This window comes from Papaver somniferum, chromosome 3 (genome assembly GCF_003573695.1).
Source record: "Papaver somniferum cultivar HN1 chromosome 3, ASM357369v1, whole genome shotgun sequence".
NCBI lineage: Eukaryota > Viridiplantae > Streptophyta > Magnoliopsida > Ranunculales > Papaveraceae > Papaver > Papaver somniferum.
The window spans coordinates 160,405,696-160,419,737 of record NC_039360.1 but is presented as its reverse complement, the minus strand read 5'-3'; the positions used below and the strand labels follow the sequence as shown (position 1 = coordinate 160,419,737).

Below are 14,042 nucleotides of genomic sequence, written 5' to 3'. Positions count from 1 at the left end.
CATGATGGATATTTATGCGGACCTAGGCGAGTTGAGCTGGCTCACTAAGTTTTTTCCGATTCGAGTTGATGGCTTGGTGGATGTTTCAGCCCTTCCTTAATTGGCTTGCGGATTTATCCGCCCCACTTCATGGGTTTAGCCAAATACCCCCATTGGCTTGGGCATTACCATTTACTGATTGTGGTTGCCCAATTCCATAACCCTAAGGAAAGTTTCTGGAACTATTTAGAGGGATTGTTGGTCAATTCATACATGGAATATTATGAAACATTCCCGGAGGCATGCGGGATAGATTAAATGCAATTTATGCCAGAAAACATGCAGGGCAGATTAATGCAATTTATTTCAGGAGACATGCTGGGAAAATCAAGAGGATTCATACTCACCACGAAAGTAGAGTAAGACCCTAATTCGCATCATATAAATATACAGAGGTTCACAACCCAAATTAACGGTACGTAGGCAAGGGCTGGAACCTTTTAGGAACAAAACCCTCGACAAACGTCGGTAATTTATTGTAGTGGTTCTCGTGGTACTCTTTCTTTGAATACAGCTGTAGGCTGGAGATATATGTATGTTCTCTAAACAGGCTTCCCCAATATGTGGAACGAATCATATCAACAAACAATGGTAGCTGCAACCATCCAAACAAGGTCACAGGAACACAACTAACCACCACAATAGGAATGAGAACCCACCTGTATCGATCCCCAAGCACGATAAATAACGATGCACCAAAACCTACCAACACACTGGCCATTGATATGAACAGAGTTGTAAGTCCTAGTATCAACTTGTTTGGCAAGGACTTGAGAAAATCAACTTCCGCATACCGGGAAGTATATATGGCCAAAAACATTAGTACGGATGTGATAGCAGAGAGTAAAGCGAAAGCATCGGCTATTGCGAAGACTGTAAATGAAATTTCTCTCAAGAAAACTGGGGTGCCGATCTTACCGCTATTATTTTCACTAAAATTGCCTCCAGGAACAGTAAAAACGGAAGCAAATGATACAGTAGCAATGAGAGCAGCTACTAGCATACACGATCCAGCTGTGTCCTTGAGCCATCTCTCTCCACTTTCCTTTAACTCTTTGTGTTCTTTTGTAAATATATCATGTGCTGTATCCCCGTTTTTATTTCTCTTAAATCTATCCTTCTCCGGAATCATGTTCTCCACCCCCTGAACCAAATAAAATTACCTAGAAGTTAAAGTACTCGGCAATCATGAAGGTAATAAAGGAATAATTAAATGGCATTTGATACCATAAAATGGAAATACAAACTGCATAAGGTTTTCAATTTTGGAGAATAATTAGGAAAGCTAAGAAACCCATAAAAAAAAAGATACTATTAAATAATGAGTCAGACGGAAGTTGGAATTATACCCTTACCTTGAACCACTGTTTTTCTCGTTGCATCTGAAGATATGCACCTGAGACTGAATTAAGTTGGGCAGAAGGCGCTAATTTGGCAGCATAATGCAAGATAGTGTTATCCTCGTCATCACATCTAGAAACTAAATCTATTTTACTTTTTCCACTTTCTTCACATATAATATTCAAAATTGTTTCATTTCGTTCTGCAATTGCCATTTGTATCATATTTTGTCCCGCTAGTTGAGTCCAAATCAGGTATGGAAAGAGTTTTATACACACCTGTACAATCTCTACATTTCTATGGCTTATAGCCATCTTCATGAAGTTAGATCGTCCAAAGAAATCTACTACTTCCACCCTGTTCATTCTTTCTTTAAGTGTTGTTAACATAATTTTAACCAAGGCTTCGGCTTCTTTGTGGTTCACTTTTTCTTCATATACTTGTTTGTATGTCTGTTTGATATGAGACACTGAAATAAACAGACACAACAAAGTGTCAAAGTCACAATTAGATTAGAAAGTAGATGGAGTCCCATTTATGCCCACCGCTTTATGATAGACATCTTTTTTTTTCTTTGGAAAAGAATTGCACGATCATATGGTGCAACTTATATAGTGAATGCATATGATTCCTGTGTACATCGTATTTTTCTAATACCACTATACTACATGTTGATATCTAACTTAAAAAATTCATATTAAGTTCATCAATATTTCTTCGCAAAAAAAGATGTACAAATGATAACTTACCTAATCGATATAAAAAAAGTATCTTTAATTAGAGGGTATGCATTTCATTAACGTCCTAATTAACATAGACGTAAAAAAGATAAACACAATTAAGTTAAGTTGTTCTCCAAAGGGAAGGAAACATACCTGGTGAACAGATGAAGCGCACGGAGAACTTAATCAGTAGATAAATTAGGTAAAAAAGTACGTAGATAGGAGCTGATATGTAGACATGCATATATATAATCGTATCTTTAATGTCTATCCCTTTAGTTTTTTCTCCTGCTGTGTTTTCTGAATTCTCTGGTGGGTTTATTTGGTCTTCGTAGGACTCTTCGGTTGTTTTAACAAGGTTCTCTTCGTCTCCATTGGTGCCTTCCAAGCTTTGGGGAAGGCTTTCGTCGGAATTTTTTTCCACTTTAACCACTGTATTTGTCATGTCACTTGCAATTAGATAAATAGATGAGCATATGGCAAAAAATTACGAAAACTAATGTTTAAAAGGAATCAAAATCAGATATGCATTATATAAACACAAAATTGGTTAAAAAGACCAAAATAAAAAATTTCCGGGTGAAAAGGACAGTTAGATTTTGATACTGTTTAAATATACAAAAATATAAAAATTGTCAGGATGTAATCAGTTTCATCCTACCCATTTTCAAATATTTTTTTTTATTTTTGATTTACATCAGGATGCATTCAGTTTCATACTTGCTATTTTTTAAGTTTAAATCAGGATGAATCCAGTTTCATCCTTACTATTTTTTTGTGTCCATTTCACACAAATTATTTTTTACTTGTCCATTTGAACCGTGTTTTAAAAATATTTGGATAAATGACCCATTTTCCAAATTCTTATCAATCTTTGTCCTTCAGTTCAGCCTAATTATCATAATTCAAAAACAAGTTAAGCTCGGTTAGTCGGTTTTTCTCCGAAGGCAAGGAAAAAAACCTGGTGACGATGGTATGATGAAGCGCCGGAGGAAAACCAGGAAACCATGGATGAGCATGAAATAAATTAGGCCGAGAATTATGCATATGGGGACATGTATAATAGCTCCGGAGAGTGCACTGGCTCCCACAATAATATCGTGAACAGTTACTCCAGGAAATATAATATTTTCAAGTTCCAAAATTCCGTCGTTTTCTTCCATGTCTTCTGAATTCTCGGGTGGGTATTTTCCAAGGTTTTCTTCGTCTTCATTTGTGACTTCCACTTTAATCACTGTATATGCCATATCACCCGCATTTAGATAATTATATATATGAAAGTAAGAAGATATAGTGTGTACCATAAGCAGTCCAAAGTTAGGTTAGTCAACTAACATGAATAGATTCGGCGTTGCAAGAATGTATGCTTAGCACCACTAGCAAACGAAAAAGGCCTTTCTGCCATGTTATTCATTGCATTTGTTTGTACTTTGTTTGTGTGATCAATAACCAGTTCTGGAAATCGCTGGACAATAGATGATGCAATTCCTTCAAGTAACGATATGGGTTTAATTAGTGATGTTAGAAACCAATGCTATCAAACAAACGAAATAAAGTAATTATGTTAATGAATATGGCTAATTGGCTATAACTTTTAAGGATTTGTACACGTACCGTAATAACCAGCATCAATCGAGTGACGCAACATAGAATCACCTTGGTTACCAGAGAAATGACTTGGGTGGTGGTGTCTAGTCTCGGAATAAAGATACTCAACTGTCCCTCTTTGTCTACCTGTAGCTGATATTAGAGCTAAGTGAAGTGGTATCCTTTTGAACCTATCTTCAATCTGTATCAATTTGCTGTTTTTGTTTACCAACACCCTAGCAGCTTTAGCATATCCACACACAGCAGCATAATGAAGCGCTGTAGCACCAGTAATGCTTGTTTTATATTCAAGGACTTCAGGGGGCATGAGTTTCACAATTTCCTTGGTAAACACCAGATTCCCTGTGCATATAGCTACATGCAACACTGTTCGTGAATCACTAGTAATCACTTTTGTAACCGCTTCCGGGTTTTTCTCCAAAAACTTACTAGCCGTATGCCAATCACCCTTTGTTGCTGCCTCGTACACCTCCTTGTATCCATCCAAAACATCTGTATTCATCACCTGACCACCATCTTCAGCTTTACAGGAGCAAACACCATAGTAACATATCGGAAAGTAAGAAAATGAATATTAGCAGGTAGGGAATATAGCATATAGGGAATTATTTGGAGAAATGTATTGAATTATTTCTATGCATAAAGAATGACTGTGAACCTAGCTTATGAAGAGGATCAAATGACGGTGATGGGTCTTGGGAAGGCTTGTTTTTTTTCCTCATCAAAAACAATATTCTAGCCATATCCCAGCGACCCTTTGTTGCTGCTGCCTTGTGCAGCTCCTTGTATCCATCCAAAACATCTGTACTCATCACCTGACCACCATCTTCAGCTTTACAGGAGAAAACACCATAGTAACATGTCGGAAAGTAAGAAAATAAATTAAAATCAAATCTAATATTAGCATGTTCTTTTTCTGTTCTTTATTTATTTGAGTGAAATTTGTCAAGTGAGAACTAAGACGTATGTATGTACACATCAGCTTACCAGATTCCTCTACCTGATCATTATGATCATCATTTATCACCTGGGTAATCTCCTGATTATCATATACTGTTGATGGCCTTTCCATGTTTGCAGTTAAATTATCTGAAGCAGCAGTAGTAGTGATAGTATCCTCTTCTGGTGTCAATAATGTTGATGACGTTGACGCTAAAGCTACAAAATATAAACACATGAAAAAGATGTTGGATCACATAATTGGAACTTCGGAATATAGCGTATAGGGAATTATTTGGAGAAATCTATTGGAACCTGGCTTATGAAGAGGATCAAATGACGGTGATGGGTCTTCGGAAGCCTTGTTTTTTTTCTTCTTCAAAAACATTCTAGCCATATCCCAGTGACCCTTTATTGCTGCTTTGTGCAGCTCCTTGTATCCATCCAAAACATCTGTATTCCTCCCCTGACCACCATCTTCAGCTTTACAGGAGCAAACACCATAGTAAGATATCGGAAAGTAAGAAAATAAATCAAAATCAAATATAATTTTACCATTTTCTTTTTCTGTTCTTTATTTATCTGAGTGAAATTTGTCAAGTGAGAACTAAGACGTATCTATGCATATATCAGCTTACCAGATTCAATTTGCTGCTGACCTAATAACCTTATTTCCGGATCATCATATTCTACTAATTCTCCAGCAGCAGCCATGGCAATATGAGATAAAACTTAACGAGGGAGAGAAAAAGAGAGAGATGAGATTCAGGTCTATAGTGATCTACGCCACACTACAGAAGGACCAGGAAAGGATAAGAAGGAGAGGTATGAAACGGAATTTATCATCCACACATCGCTGCCAACAACTTTTCTTTTTTATCGTTGTGTGGCTTAAACTCAGGTACGGATATGTGGTTCGAGATAACATGGGGAAATTGAATTTCATTAACGGAGAAGATGAGATAAAACTAATAATTATTAAAATAAAACAGATACACGATAACATATTTAGGAAAATGCTAGATGACCCACTTCCACCGAGTCCAAATCTGTTCACACTCTTCTAAGGAGTGTATATTTCAGATATTTTTCTGATTGGTCGATTATTTAACTGATGGCCCCATTATCTTCCATGTTTAGAATCACGATCCTCGTTATATATAAATCAAGGATAGAAATTGAAATGTGAAATATACACTCGTTAAGGAGTATGCACGAATTCGCACTCCCTTCCGCCCATTTTCTTTCCCGGCATACATGTCGAGTAGATACAACTGGACCCTATTTTTCCATGGGATCAAAATTAATGAAATTAAAAGTCTAGATGGTACCATAATAATGGTGGAAGGTAGTGGGTGGTGGAAGTGTAAAAGCTTCGACATATTTATACCTTTGTCAGAGTGCAACAGGACATAATCAAAATTAACAGAAGTACCACATGTGTGAAACACACAAATTCAAATAACAGCTAGCAGAAGAATTTTCTTATCCTACGCCACTTAAGTGGTTAACCTGCACTGAGTGGAGAATCTTGAAATTGGATCGCAACAAAAAGGAACCTAGGACCATGAGCCTTTATGAGAATATCTGCAATTTGATCCAAAGTAGAGACATTGACTTCACAAGTTCCAGGTTTGAAACGAAGGTGAAGACCAAATATTTCTTTTCTATCCTTTTTGTTGAATCAACTTAATTATTTAGCTGTCTTTAACAATGAAATAGCTTGCCCAATGTTTAAGCCACCTAATTAAAGAACAGTTGTTGTTGTTGTTTTTAATCTTGAAACAAAGGATATATTGAAAAGCCTAGCTACTCGGAGTAAAGTTCTGAGTAATATTGTTTGCTTTTAGAATACAAAACAAGTAGTAAAATACCGAGTTGACCAAATTTGGAGTACCAAAATTCCGTTCAAATATTGGGATCCATTAAAACTCAAAATTCAAAAATTGATACAAAAACCACCAAATTTTTAAAAGTTGATAAAACCGCAAAAACCGAAGATTTTATCATGAAACCAAAATTGTTATCATCAAACTTATTTTTATCCTTTTTTTTTTATCATGAAACCAAAGATTTTAATGAAGAAACAGTAAGTTTATGATGAAACCAATTTTTGGCCGAATTAATCTGTAAATGAAGTTCGGCTAGTGTTTCTGAAGACACAGGTAGCCGAACTCAACTTTAATGGAGTTTTTGTTTTTGTTTTGTTCACCATTTTTTCATCCGAACTTTAAGTCTTAGATCAGCGAGACTCGCAAAGTTCATCATGCTCGAAAAGTTCCCTATTGACGAACTCTTTGTTTGACTTTCTTGTAAAACTTTTGCAACTCAATCAAACTCAACATTTACCTATACAAAGTAAAGTATGGTTAGGAACAAACCGAAGTGTTCTTCATCTTTAAAAGTTCGGTCATAAAATTATGGGTTTTTCCAAAATTCTGTTATTTATTAATAATTCAGAATTCAATACTCATCAATAATAAAGGAAGAATGTAAGAAACGAGTTGGAATCCTAGCTACAAGTTGGAATCCAACCCTTTTCTGTATAACAATCCCTAACCTATGAAAAAAGAAATGACATTTCCTTGCAATAACCTAGACAAATGATTGTGCAGTCTCTTTAGAAAGTCAACCGTGTCATTCCCAAGTTCACCAAACGTGGAGAAGGACAGAGTACCAAAACCATAACCTTGAACTACACATTTGTTGAGATATTTCTTATTTTTGCACGTAATGACATTGCTTAAGGCTAAACCAGGATGGAACGCACAAACTCCACCACCAGTGAAAGGAGAGACCCCAGTTACATGTAATCACAAGACCATTGTCCCAATCCTAAACTAAAATGTCAGCAGGTCTCAAAGCACCACCGTCATTAGACATGAGACCCAAGGACTTCTTCCTGGCAGGTTAAGGTTATTAACAAATTAAATTAGGCTAAGAATAGGTTAGTAGTTCCACACTTTTAGACACCCCTTATAAGCATAGGAGGATATCCTAATCAAACCATGGTCCCCTCCAAAATGGAGTGGTGCCCTAAAAACAGTTCCAGCTGAATCCAACAAAACTAACCAGGCTTAGGCCCAGAGACGACGAAAACAAGCCTGCTGAGGTGTATTGTTCTGTATCCCCAGATATATCTCCAATCGGATTTCATTCTGCTCATTACAATTCTTTTCTGAGATTTTCAAAACCCCATGGAATCCTGCAAAATCATCTCTTCATCTCCAATTCCAAAGCTCCGACACCCGGAATTTCCAACTACAACTAAGCACAAATCACTAGTTCGTTAATCCTTATCTCTTAATCCACTTTCCCGATTTTTTTTGGTTACTTATTTCAATTTCTTCTTCTTCTTGAGTTCCTCTTATTGAAATTTCTCTGTTTTTTCTTTGCAGAAATTAAACCGGAAAAATTACAACATACGACGTCATCGAATCATCACCAGAGCTTCTTGTTCTTCTGGGTCTGATGAGAATGGATTTTCACCTTCGCCCAGTAGGGTTTTCAGAGAAGAAGAGGTAAAATTTTGACTTTTTTTTTTCAATTTCAAACCCTAAAACGTTAAATTGAGGATGAAAATACGTTTTTTGGGAATGTGAATAAACGTTTTGTTTGATGGAATAACAGGCTATTGGAGCTGAATATGGGGAAGGGTTTGAAACATTTAGACCAGATGGTCCATTGAAAGTTGATGTGGTAATTATAATTGACTTTTACTTTATTTGCACTCTTAATCTTACCATAGTTGTTAGAATTCGACGAAGTAATTTTTGTTTTTTGGTGAAGGATTTTTTGAATGATAGAATGCAAGAAGGATTCTTGCAAAGAATTCGGTATGCAATGAAGCCTGATGAAGCTTTTGGGCTTATTTTTTCGTGGGATAATGTGGTGGTAAGTCATTCCATTACGACACTATACTCGTAGAGTTACTTAAAGATCGATAGACATACTTTGTGTTCTGTGGTAGTAATTTCATAGAATGTCATGTTATCTTCAGGCAGACACAAGAACATTGAAGTTAAATGCTTGGGACCAACTTGCCTCTGAAGAGGGTATGTATTTGTGATCGTAATTTACCTTAAATTGTAAACAGAACAACAATTACTCAGTGGAAAATATTTTTGCCGTGTTCATTAGCTGTTTACCTTAAATCTGCTTGTGTCTATTCTTATTAAGCTCTTTTCACTTCTTTACATTCCCAATTGTTAGATTTTTAGAATTGACTGAGTTCCTGGAGTTGTGAACTTTTGATGAGTGCTCCTGCATTCCACATAAGCAGTTAGCTGTATAATATGGGTACAAGTATGTGCGCTGCACAGTAACCTCAAAACTCAAATTGAAAGTGATGTATCCATGTTGGGATTTAGACTGCTTAAGAATTTTTTTTTTTGAGCAATGTAGATTTAATAAAAATAGTAGGCCTCGCAGAGAACTGGTGGAAGTGTGGCTCTGTGCAGTTAAAACATAAGATAGTTCAGTTTCAGTTCCATCGAATCATTATACCCTAGAGGACACAAGTACTGCTGTTCATTCGTGTCAATATGTCCAGTCTTTTAGAAAGCATCGCTCTTGTTAACTAGGTGAATTCTGATATACTTTGAATGTTAACCAGGTAAAAACATCCCTGGTGGTGGCACTGTTGAAAAATCCTTGCTTTACGCAAGTGCAGATCATGTTCTGCGTAAGGTTAGTTGTTGTTCCTCTTTGAATTCTCTTGAATGACCATTCTTTTCATACCGCCGTTCCGGTTCTTTTGATTTCTGTAAATAATGAGGCCATCCGTGAAAATGCTTTTCAATTTCTTGGATTCGATTACCAACTTCTTATGCACCTCTCTGTAATCAAATTGTTAAGGTGTTGTCCTGGGAGAGCGAAGACAATGAAGTGGAAAGATTAAAATCCAGGCTATCGGAGCTGTATTTCGAGAATCTTCTCAAAGTTAGATCTTCCTTTCAGTTATTTGTGTGGGGTATACTGTGTCACCCATTGTGCACCTTTCTGATAAAGCAGTTTATTTATTCTTATTTTTCATTCAGCTCAAAGCACCCATTGAAGGAGTGAAAGAGTGGTTGGATGCTGTCTCTACAGCTCGCGTCCCATGTGCCATTGTATCGTCTCTTGATCGGAGAACTCTAGTTGAGGCTTTGAAGCATCTAGGACTCACCAAATATTTCCAGGTGGGACATATATCCTATTCATTTCTTTTTCGCGTTTTGGTATGTATCTTGTTACAATGATGTCATTCATTTTTCATGTGTTATTATTTTGTGAATTTGAACACCTCCAACGGCGTACCCGTAGTTGTAGGGCATATCGAGCTTAAAACCTCAATTTAGTGAACCTAGAAGTCTTAATGAATGATCTCATACTGCAGTTGGGTAGCCTTCCGATTTAGGTTTCCATACCTTCTGTGACTCTCTAACGGAGATCTTCGGTTTAAACATTGAATTCCGGGTCTTCACCCTGTGTGTTCATGTTATTCGACTGAATCTAAGTATATATCTGGACTGATTTTGAGGTGCAAAAAGTGGGAAGCGCATAGTCTCTTCTCACTTGTTCTATTTCTTCCTTGTTGCAACTCGTCTGCCCATTACAAGTATAAGTAGTTTAAGGATATATCTGGACAACCCAACTTTTGCACCTAAAAAACCAGTCACAATCTATCTCTTGTCTTGGGTGCACCCAAGTAACCAACAGTGAGTTCACAATCCACCTGGTTGTCTAGGTGAATTGATCAAGGTGTGAATCTTTGCTTGAATTATTTAGCATGTATAAATAAGTGACAAATTGATCTTACTGCCGTTTTTCTTGGAGGTGTAGGCAATTGTGACGGAAGAGGATGGAATGGATTCAGTAGCTCATAGATTCCTCTCTGCAGCAGTTAAGGTATGGTGTTATCCCCTGATATTTGGTTTCTATTTCAAGATGGTTGGTTAGTCATTTCCTTAACGGTTTGAGGTTGGCTAATTGATGGCTTGTTTTAAGCTGTTAGCTATATAGTAAACTTATGTAGATTATATCAGGACACCCTTGGTGGATAGTTCATGACAGATTTAGACTATTCTACAGAATGCATTATTTTTCTCCTTGTTCTGTCATATAGTATCATGTAGCTATCAGTTTCTCGTTTATAGTGATGATCAAACATAATATCTGATCCCATTTATATACACTTCAACAGTTAGACCGCAAACCATCAAAATGTGTGGTATTCGAGGATGACCCAAGAGGGATTGTTGCTGCACATAACTGCACAATGATGGCTGTCGCTTTAATTGGTGTTCATCCCGCGTAAGTATCTTGTCTGCTTCGATTACCTATAAATGGTTCTAACGAAACATATAGTTTGACAGCTAAAATCTGGAACATATGCAACAATGCAGGTACGAATTAGTTCAAGCTGATCTAGCAGTTGGTAGCTTTAATGAGCTTTCAGTGATCAACCTCCGTCGATTATTTGCTCATAAAGGTTCCACATTCATGGAGTTGCAGAAGCAGGGAACAGAGAAAACTCCTACTAAGAGGAAGCTCACAATAGATACAATCTTCTGATTCAGTTTTTCTTCTTCTTACTTGACCACCGTTTGTATAGTTTTAGTTCAGTGGTCTCCTTCTTGTATTTATCTCTTCTACAATCTTTTGTGTTACACAACATGATTATTACATACAACAGTATTAGTAGTATTACAGCCTCATTGGTCAATTTCAGTCAAAGTTTGACCCAATCAACTCTTTGAAATTCAATCAAACAACACGTGTATCAAACAACAATCTCAGCCGTCTATGGTAATATTTCAGCTGACCGTCAAAATTAATATATCAGCCGTTGGATTAAAAAAAAATCAGTGGTCATGTTATAGACCTAACCGGTTCTGTGAAGCTTATATAAAGAGCTCTTATTAGGTTTTTTCTTCTTTTCATCTTCAAACCCTTAACCTGAAGAGCTGCCCCAGCAACAGATCTTTCAACGAAATGTTCATAGAAACTAAACCCCCATGGATGATTGCTCGTTCTACGACATCAGTAGAAATAACAAATTATTATTGTCATAATGAATTGTCCTCTCAATCTTGGCATGTTTGTTAACTTGCTATCTGTGTTCGGTCCTGGGAGGAGGTGTGAAGTGAGAAAGAAAAAAAATGATGTATTTTGTTTACCCGGCGTCATTAGGGGCGACCCGGAAAGAATTAGGGGAGATTAAATAAGACAAAAAAGGTTGAAAATATTTATATGTCCCTTCATAATTGTGACTATGTTTTTGTCTTCTTTGAGAAATCCAAAGTTCCATTGGTTTTGAAAATTTTGAATTTGGGGATACTACCATAATCGGTAGATAAAAGAACATCACCGGAGTATCGATTGTACAATCGGTAGATAATAAACATCACGAAGAGAAATTTAAAATTCCATTGGTTTTTGAAAAATTTGAATTTGGGACTACTACCATAATCGGTAGCAAATTAACATCACGCAATTACTATTTTAACCACCGATTATAATTTTCTTAACACAAACTAACATGCATCAATATAAACTACGAATTGTAGTTTTATATACTGATTGTGGAGGACATTTTAGACATTTTAAAAAAATTGAGATAATGGGTGGCTTGATTTTGGTTTTGGGTGGCCCTATTTTGTCTTATTAGTCACCCCTAATTCTTTCCGGGTCACCCTAATGACGCCAGGTTTGTTAAGTCTATCATAAAATAAAGGGTGATTTTGAAGAATTTTATTTAACACATCTAGAATATGTTTTTTATTCTTGTAAATTTATGTTGTGATGAAAATCTAGATCTAGTATGTATCTGGTTTACATTCATTGTAGTTGAAACGCTATTTTAACTTTGTTGATCTTAGAAGATTGCGGCTGCAGTTGGAATTTATACGATGATCTATCAAAGAAAATGTTTGAAGTGCAAAATCTAATATTAAAGGCTATTTTCTTATCTTCAAAACTCTAACCCTAAAGACGTCAACAGCAAAAACAGATGCTTCTTAGGATGTTTATCAAAAAAATTGATTGTTCATCTAGAACAACACTATGGCATAATGATTTCTACTCTCTTAACTATGCATAAAAAAGAATCTGGGTGAGGAGAAAGGATCGAGAGAGGTGATGAGTCGGTCTCCTTTCTCGGTGTAGGGAAGATAATAGTAGTTGATTGAGATCTTTGTTTAAGAGTTATTTCATCCTGATTTTGTTTTAGACTATCCCTGATTTATTCACTCTTTTAACTTTGTTGTTATTGAGGAGAAAGGTTCAAGAGAAATGTAGATCTGCTACCAAGTCAATTTCTTTGATTACGTAAACTAGTGCTTTTCCAGAGAATATTGTTCTATAAAATGTTCGATTAGTTCACTGTATCATTTACTTATTGTGAAATACTTGTTCATTATCTTAAATTAATGAATTATAATGTCTGAATGTTATAAAGCTTATCGGAGGCTGGTTGTAAGTTTAATATGCTTCTGAATGTTTCTTTAGAGATTATGCTTCCAGCATCGGATTTTCCGGATGAGCAGGATATCTCATTTGTACTCGCTGAAAAGTCTATAGCTCTCAAAACTTGGTCATTTCATTTCATCGCTCAGTCTTTTGCTATTTAAAACACAAAACCAAAAGCCCCATCAAAACAGATTAGCTAACTATGGTGCGTTTAAAAGACAGTCCATCAAGCACTTTGGTAGATATAATAAGAGAAACTTCAGGATTTAAATTTATGCATATCAGTGGACTATATTGCCTACTTTCATTTTTGAAAAATGGATTTGCCTGGTAAAAACTTGACAGGACCTATAGCATCATGCATCTCTAAACTCCAATTTCCACCACCGGCGCCTTACAGATTTAACTTGACAAGACCTATGCCTTCATGCAGATAATTCGAGAGGGACCAATCACAAATAGGAACTTGATAGCTAACTCCAGGTTCACTGTAAACAAGGTGTTAGGATACATTATAGGTTGTACCAAATCTAGTAGGGGATACAATTTGAATAATCCGACGTTCAGAATATGAGGATCAGGGCAGTCATTAGGGTTCTGGATTGGAGGATCACTATATAAACTTAGTTATTACCTATAACAAAAGAGAATGTCTCTAACTATCTCACTACGGCGGAGAGAAACCTTGTATTTGTTTTCCTCTTCAAACCTCTAACCCTAAAGAGCCGCATCATGTTCGTAGAAACCAAACCACCATTGCTGATTGTTCTTTCTATGGCATTATCAACAACAGAAACAACATATTATTGTCATAATTGTCGGATGTTAATGAATCCGTTAATTATTCTTATTCCATAAATTCATATAAATAGTATTACAGGAAATCTGGGAGACTTCATTGCATATCGTATATTCTCCCAGATAAATAAGGTAACAGAATTA

At 36.2% G+C, this 14,042-nt stretch overlaps 2 protein-coding genes across 5 annotated transcripts; one reads left to right on the top strand and one right to left on the bottom strand.

Moving 5' to 3' along the window:
• Positions 1–303: 303 nt before the first annotated feature.
• LOC113357815 lies at positions 304–5,535 on the bottom strand. 4 transcript variants are annotated; one of them, XM_026601283.1, is made up of 11 exons: positions 5,288–5,535; positions 4,965–5,132; positions 4,698–4,868; positions 4,369–4,542; positions 3,717–4,232; positions 3,438–3,590; positions 3,064–3,336; positions 2,256–2,534; positions 1,395–1,849; positions 958–1,183; positions 304–752 (listed from the first exon to the last, which is right to left on the bottom strand). In XM_026601283.1, exons 1-11 carry the CDS (start codon positions 5,361–5,363, stop codon positions 742–744), a joined length of 2,502 nt encoding a protein of 833 aa, XP_026457068.1. In that variant the 5' UTR covers positions 5,364–5,535; the 3' UTR covers positions 304–741. The 4 variants fall into 4 exon arrangements, 3 of the variants coding, with proteins under 3 accessions (XP_026457068.1, XP_026457066.1, XP_026457067.1); XR_003363929.1 differs by lacking the exon at positions 304–752 and having other exon boundaries at positions 777–1,183; positions 1,395–1,582; positions 1,659–1,849; XM_026601281.1 differs by having other exon boundaries at positions 320–1,183.
• A 2,240-nt stretch (positions 5,536–7,775) lies between these two features.
• Positions 7,776–11,381, top strand: LOC113357814 (5-amino-6-(5-phospho-D-ribitylamino)uracil phosphatase, chloroplastic-like). Its single transcript, XM_026601280.1, has 11 exons — positions 7,776–7,933; positions 8,048–8,170; positions 8,280–8,348; positions 8,439–8,543; positions 8,650–8,704; positions 9,265–9,338; positions 9,507–9,590; positions 9,689–9,829; positions 10,473–10,538; positions 10,834–10,943; positions 11,036–11,381. The coding sequence occupies exons 1-11, from the start codon at positions 7,847–7,849 to the stop codon at positions 11,202–11,204; spliced, it is 1,083 nt and encodes a 360-aa protein (XP_026457065.1). The 5' UTR covers positions 7,776–7,846; the 3' UTR covers positions 11,205–11,381.
• Positions 11,382–14,042: the final 2,661 nt, after the last annotated feature.

Coding starts and splice junctions, on each gene's coding strand:
- LOC113357814 (XM_026601280.1), top strand. CDS start 7,847: ATGGAATCCTGCAAAATCATCTCTTCATCTCCAATTCCAAAGCTCCGA. Junction 9,591..9,688: donor ATTTCGAGAATCTTCTCAAA/GTTAGATCTTCC, acceptor TTTTTCATTCAG/CTCAAAGCACCCATTGAAGG. Junction 9,830..10,472: donor GACTCACCAAATATTTCCAG/GTGGGACATATA, acceptor TTGGAGGTGTAG/GCAATTGTGACGGAAGAGGA.
- LOC113357815 (XM_026601281.1), bottom strand. CDS start 5,363: ATGGCTGCTGCTGGAGAATTAGTAGAATATGATGATCCGGAAATAAGG. Junction 4,233..4,368: donor TGATCCTCTTCATAAGCTAG/GTTCACAGTCAT, acceptor GCTCCTGTAAAG/CTGAAGATGGTGGTCAGGTG. Junction 3,337..3,437: donor GCAACGCCGAATCTATTCAT/GTTAGTTGACTA, acceptor TGGCATATACAG/TGATTAAAGTGGAAGTCACA.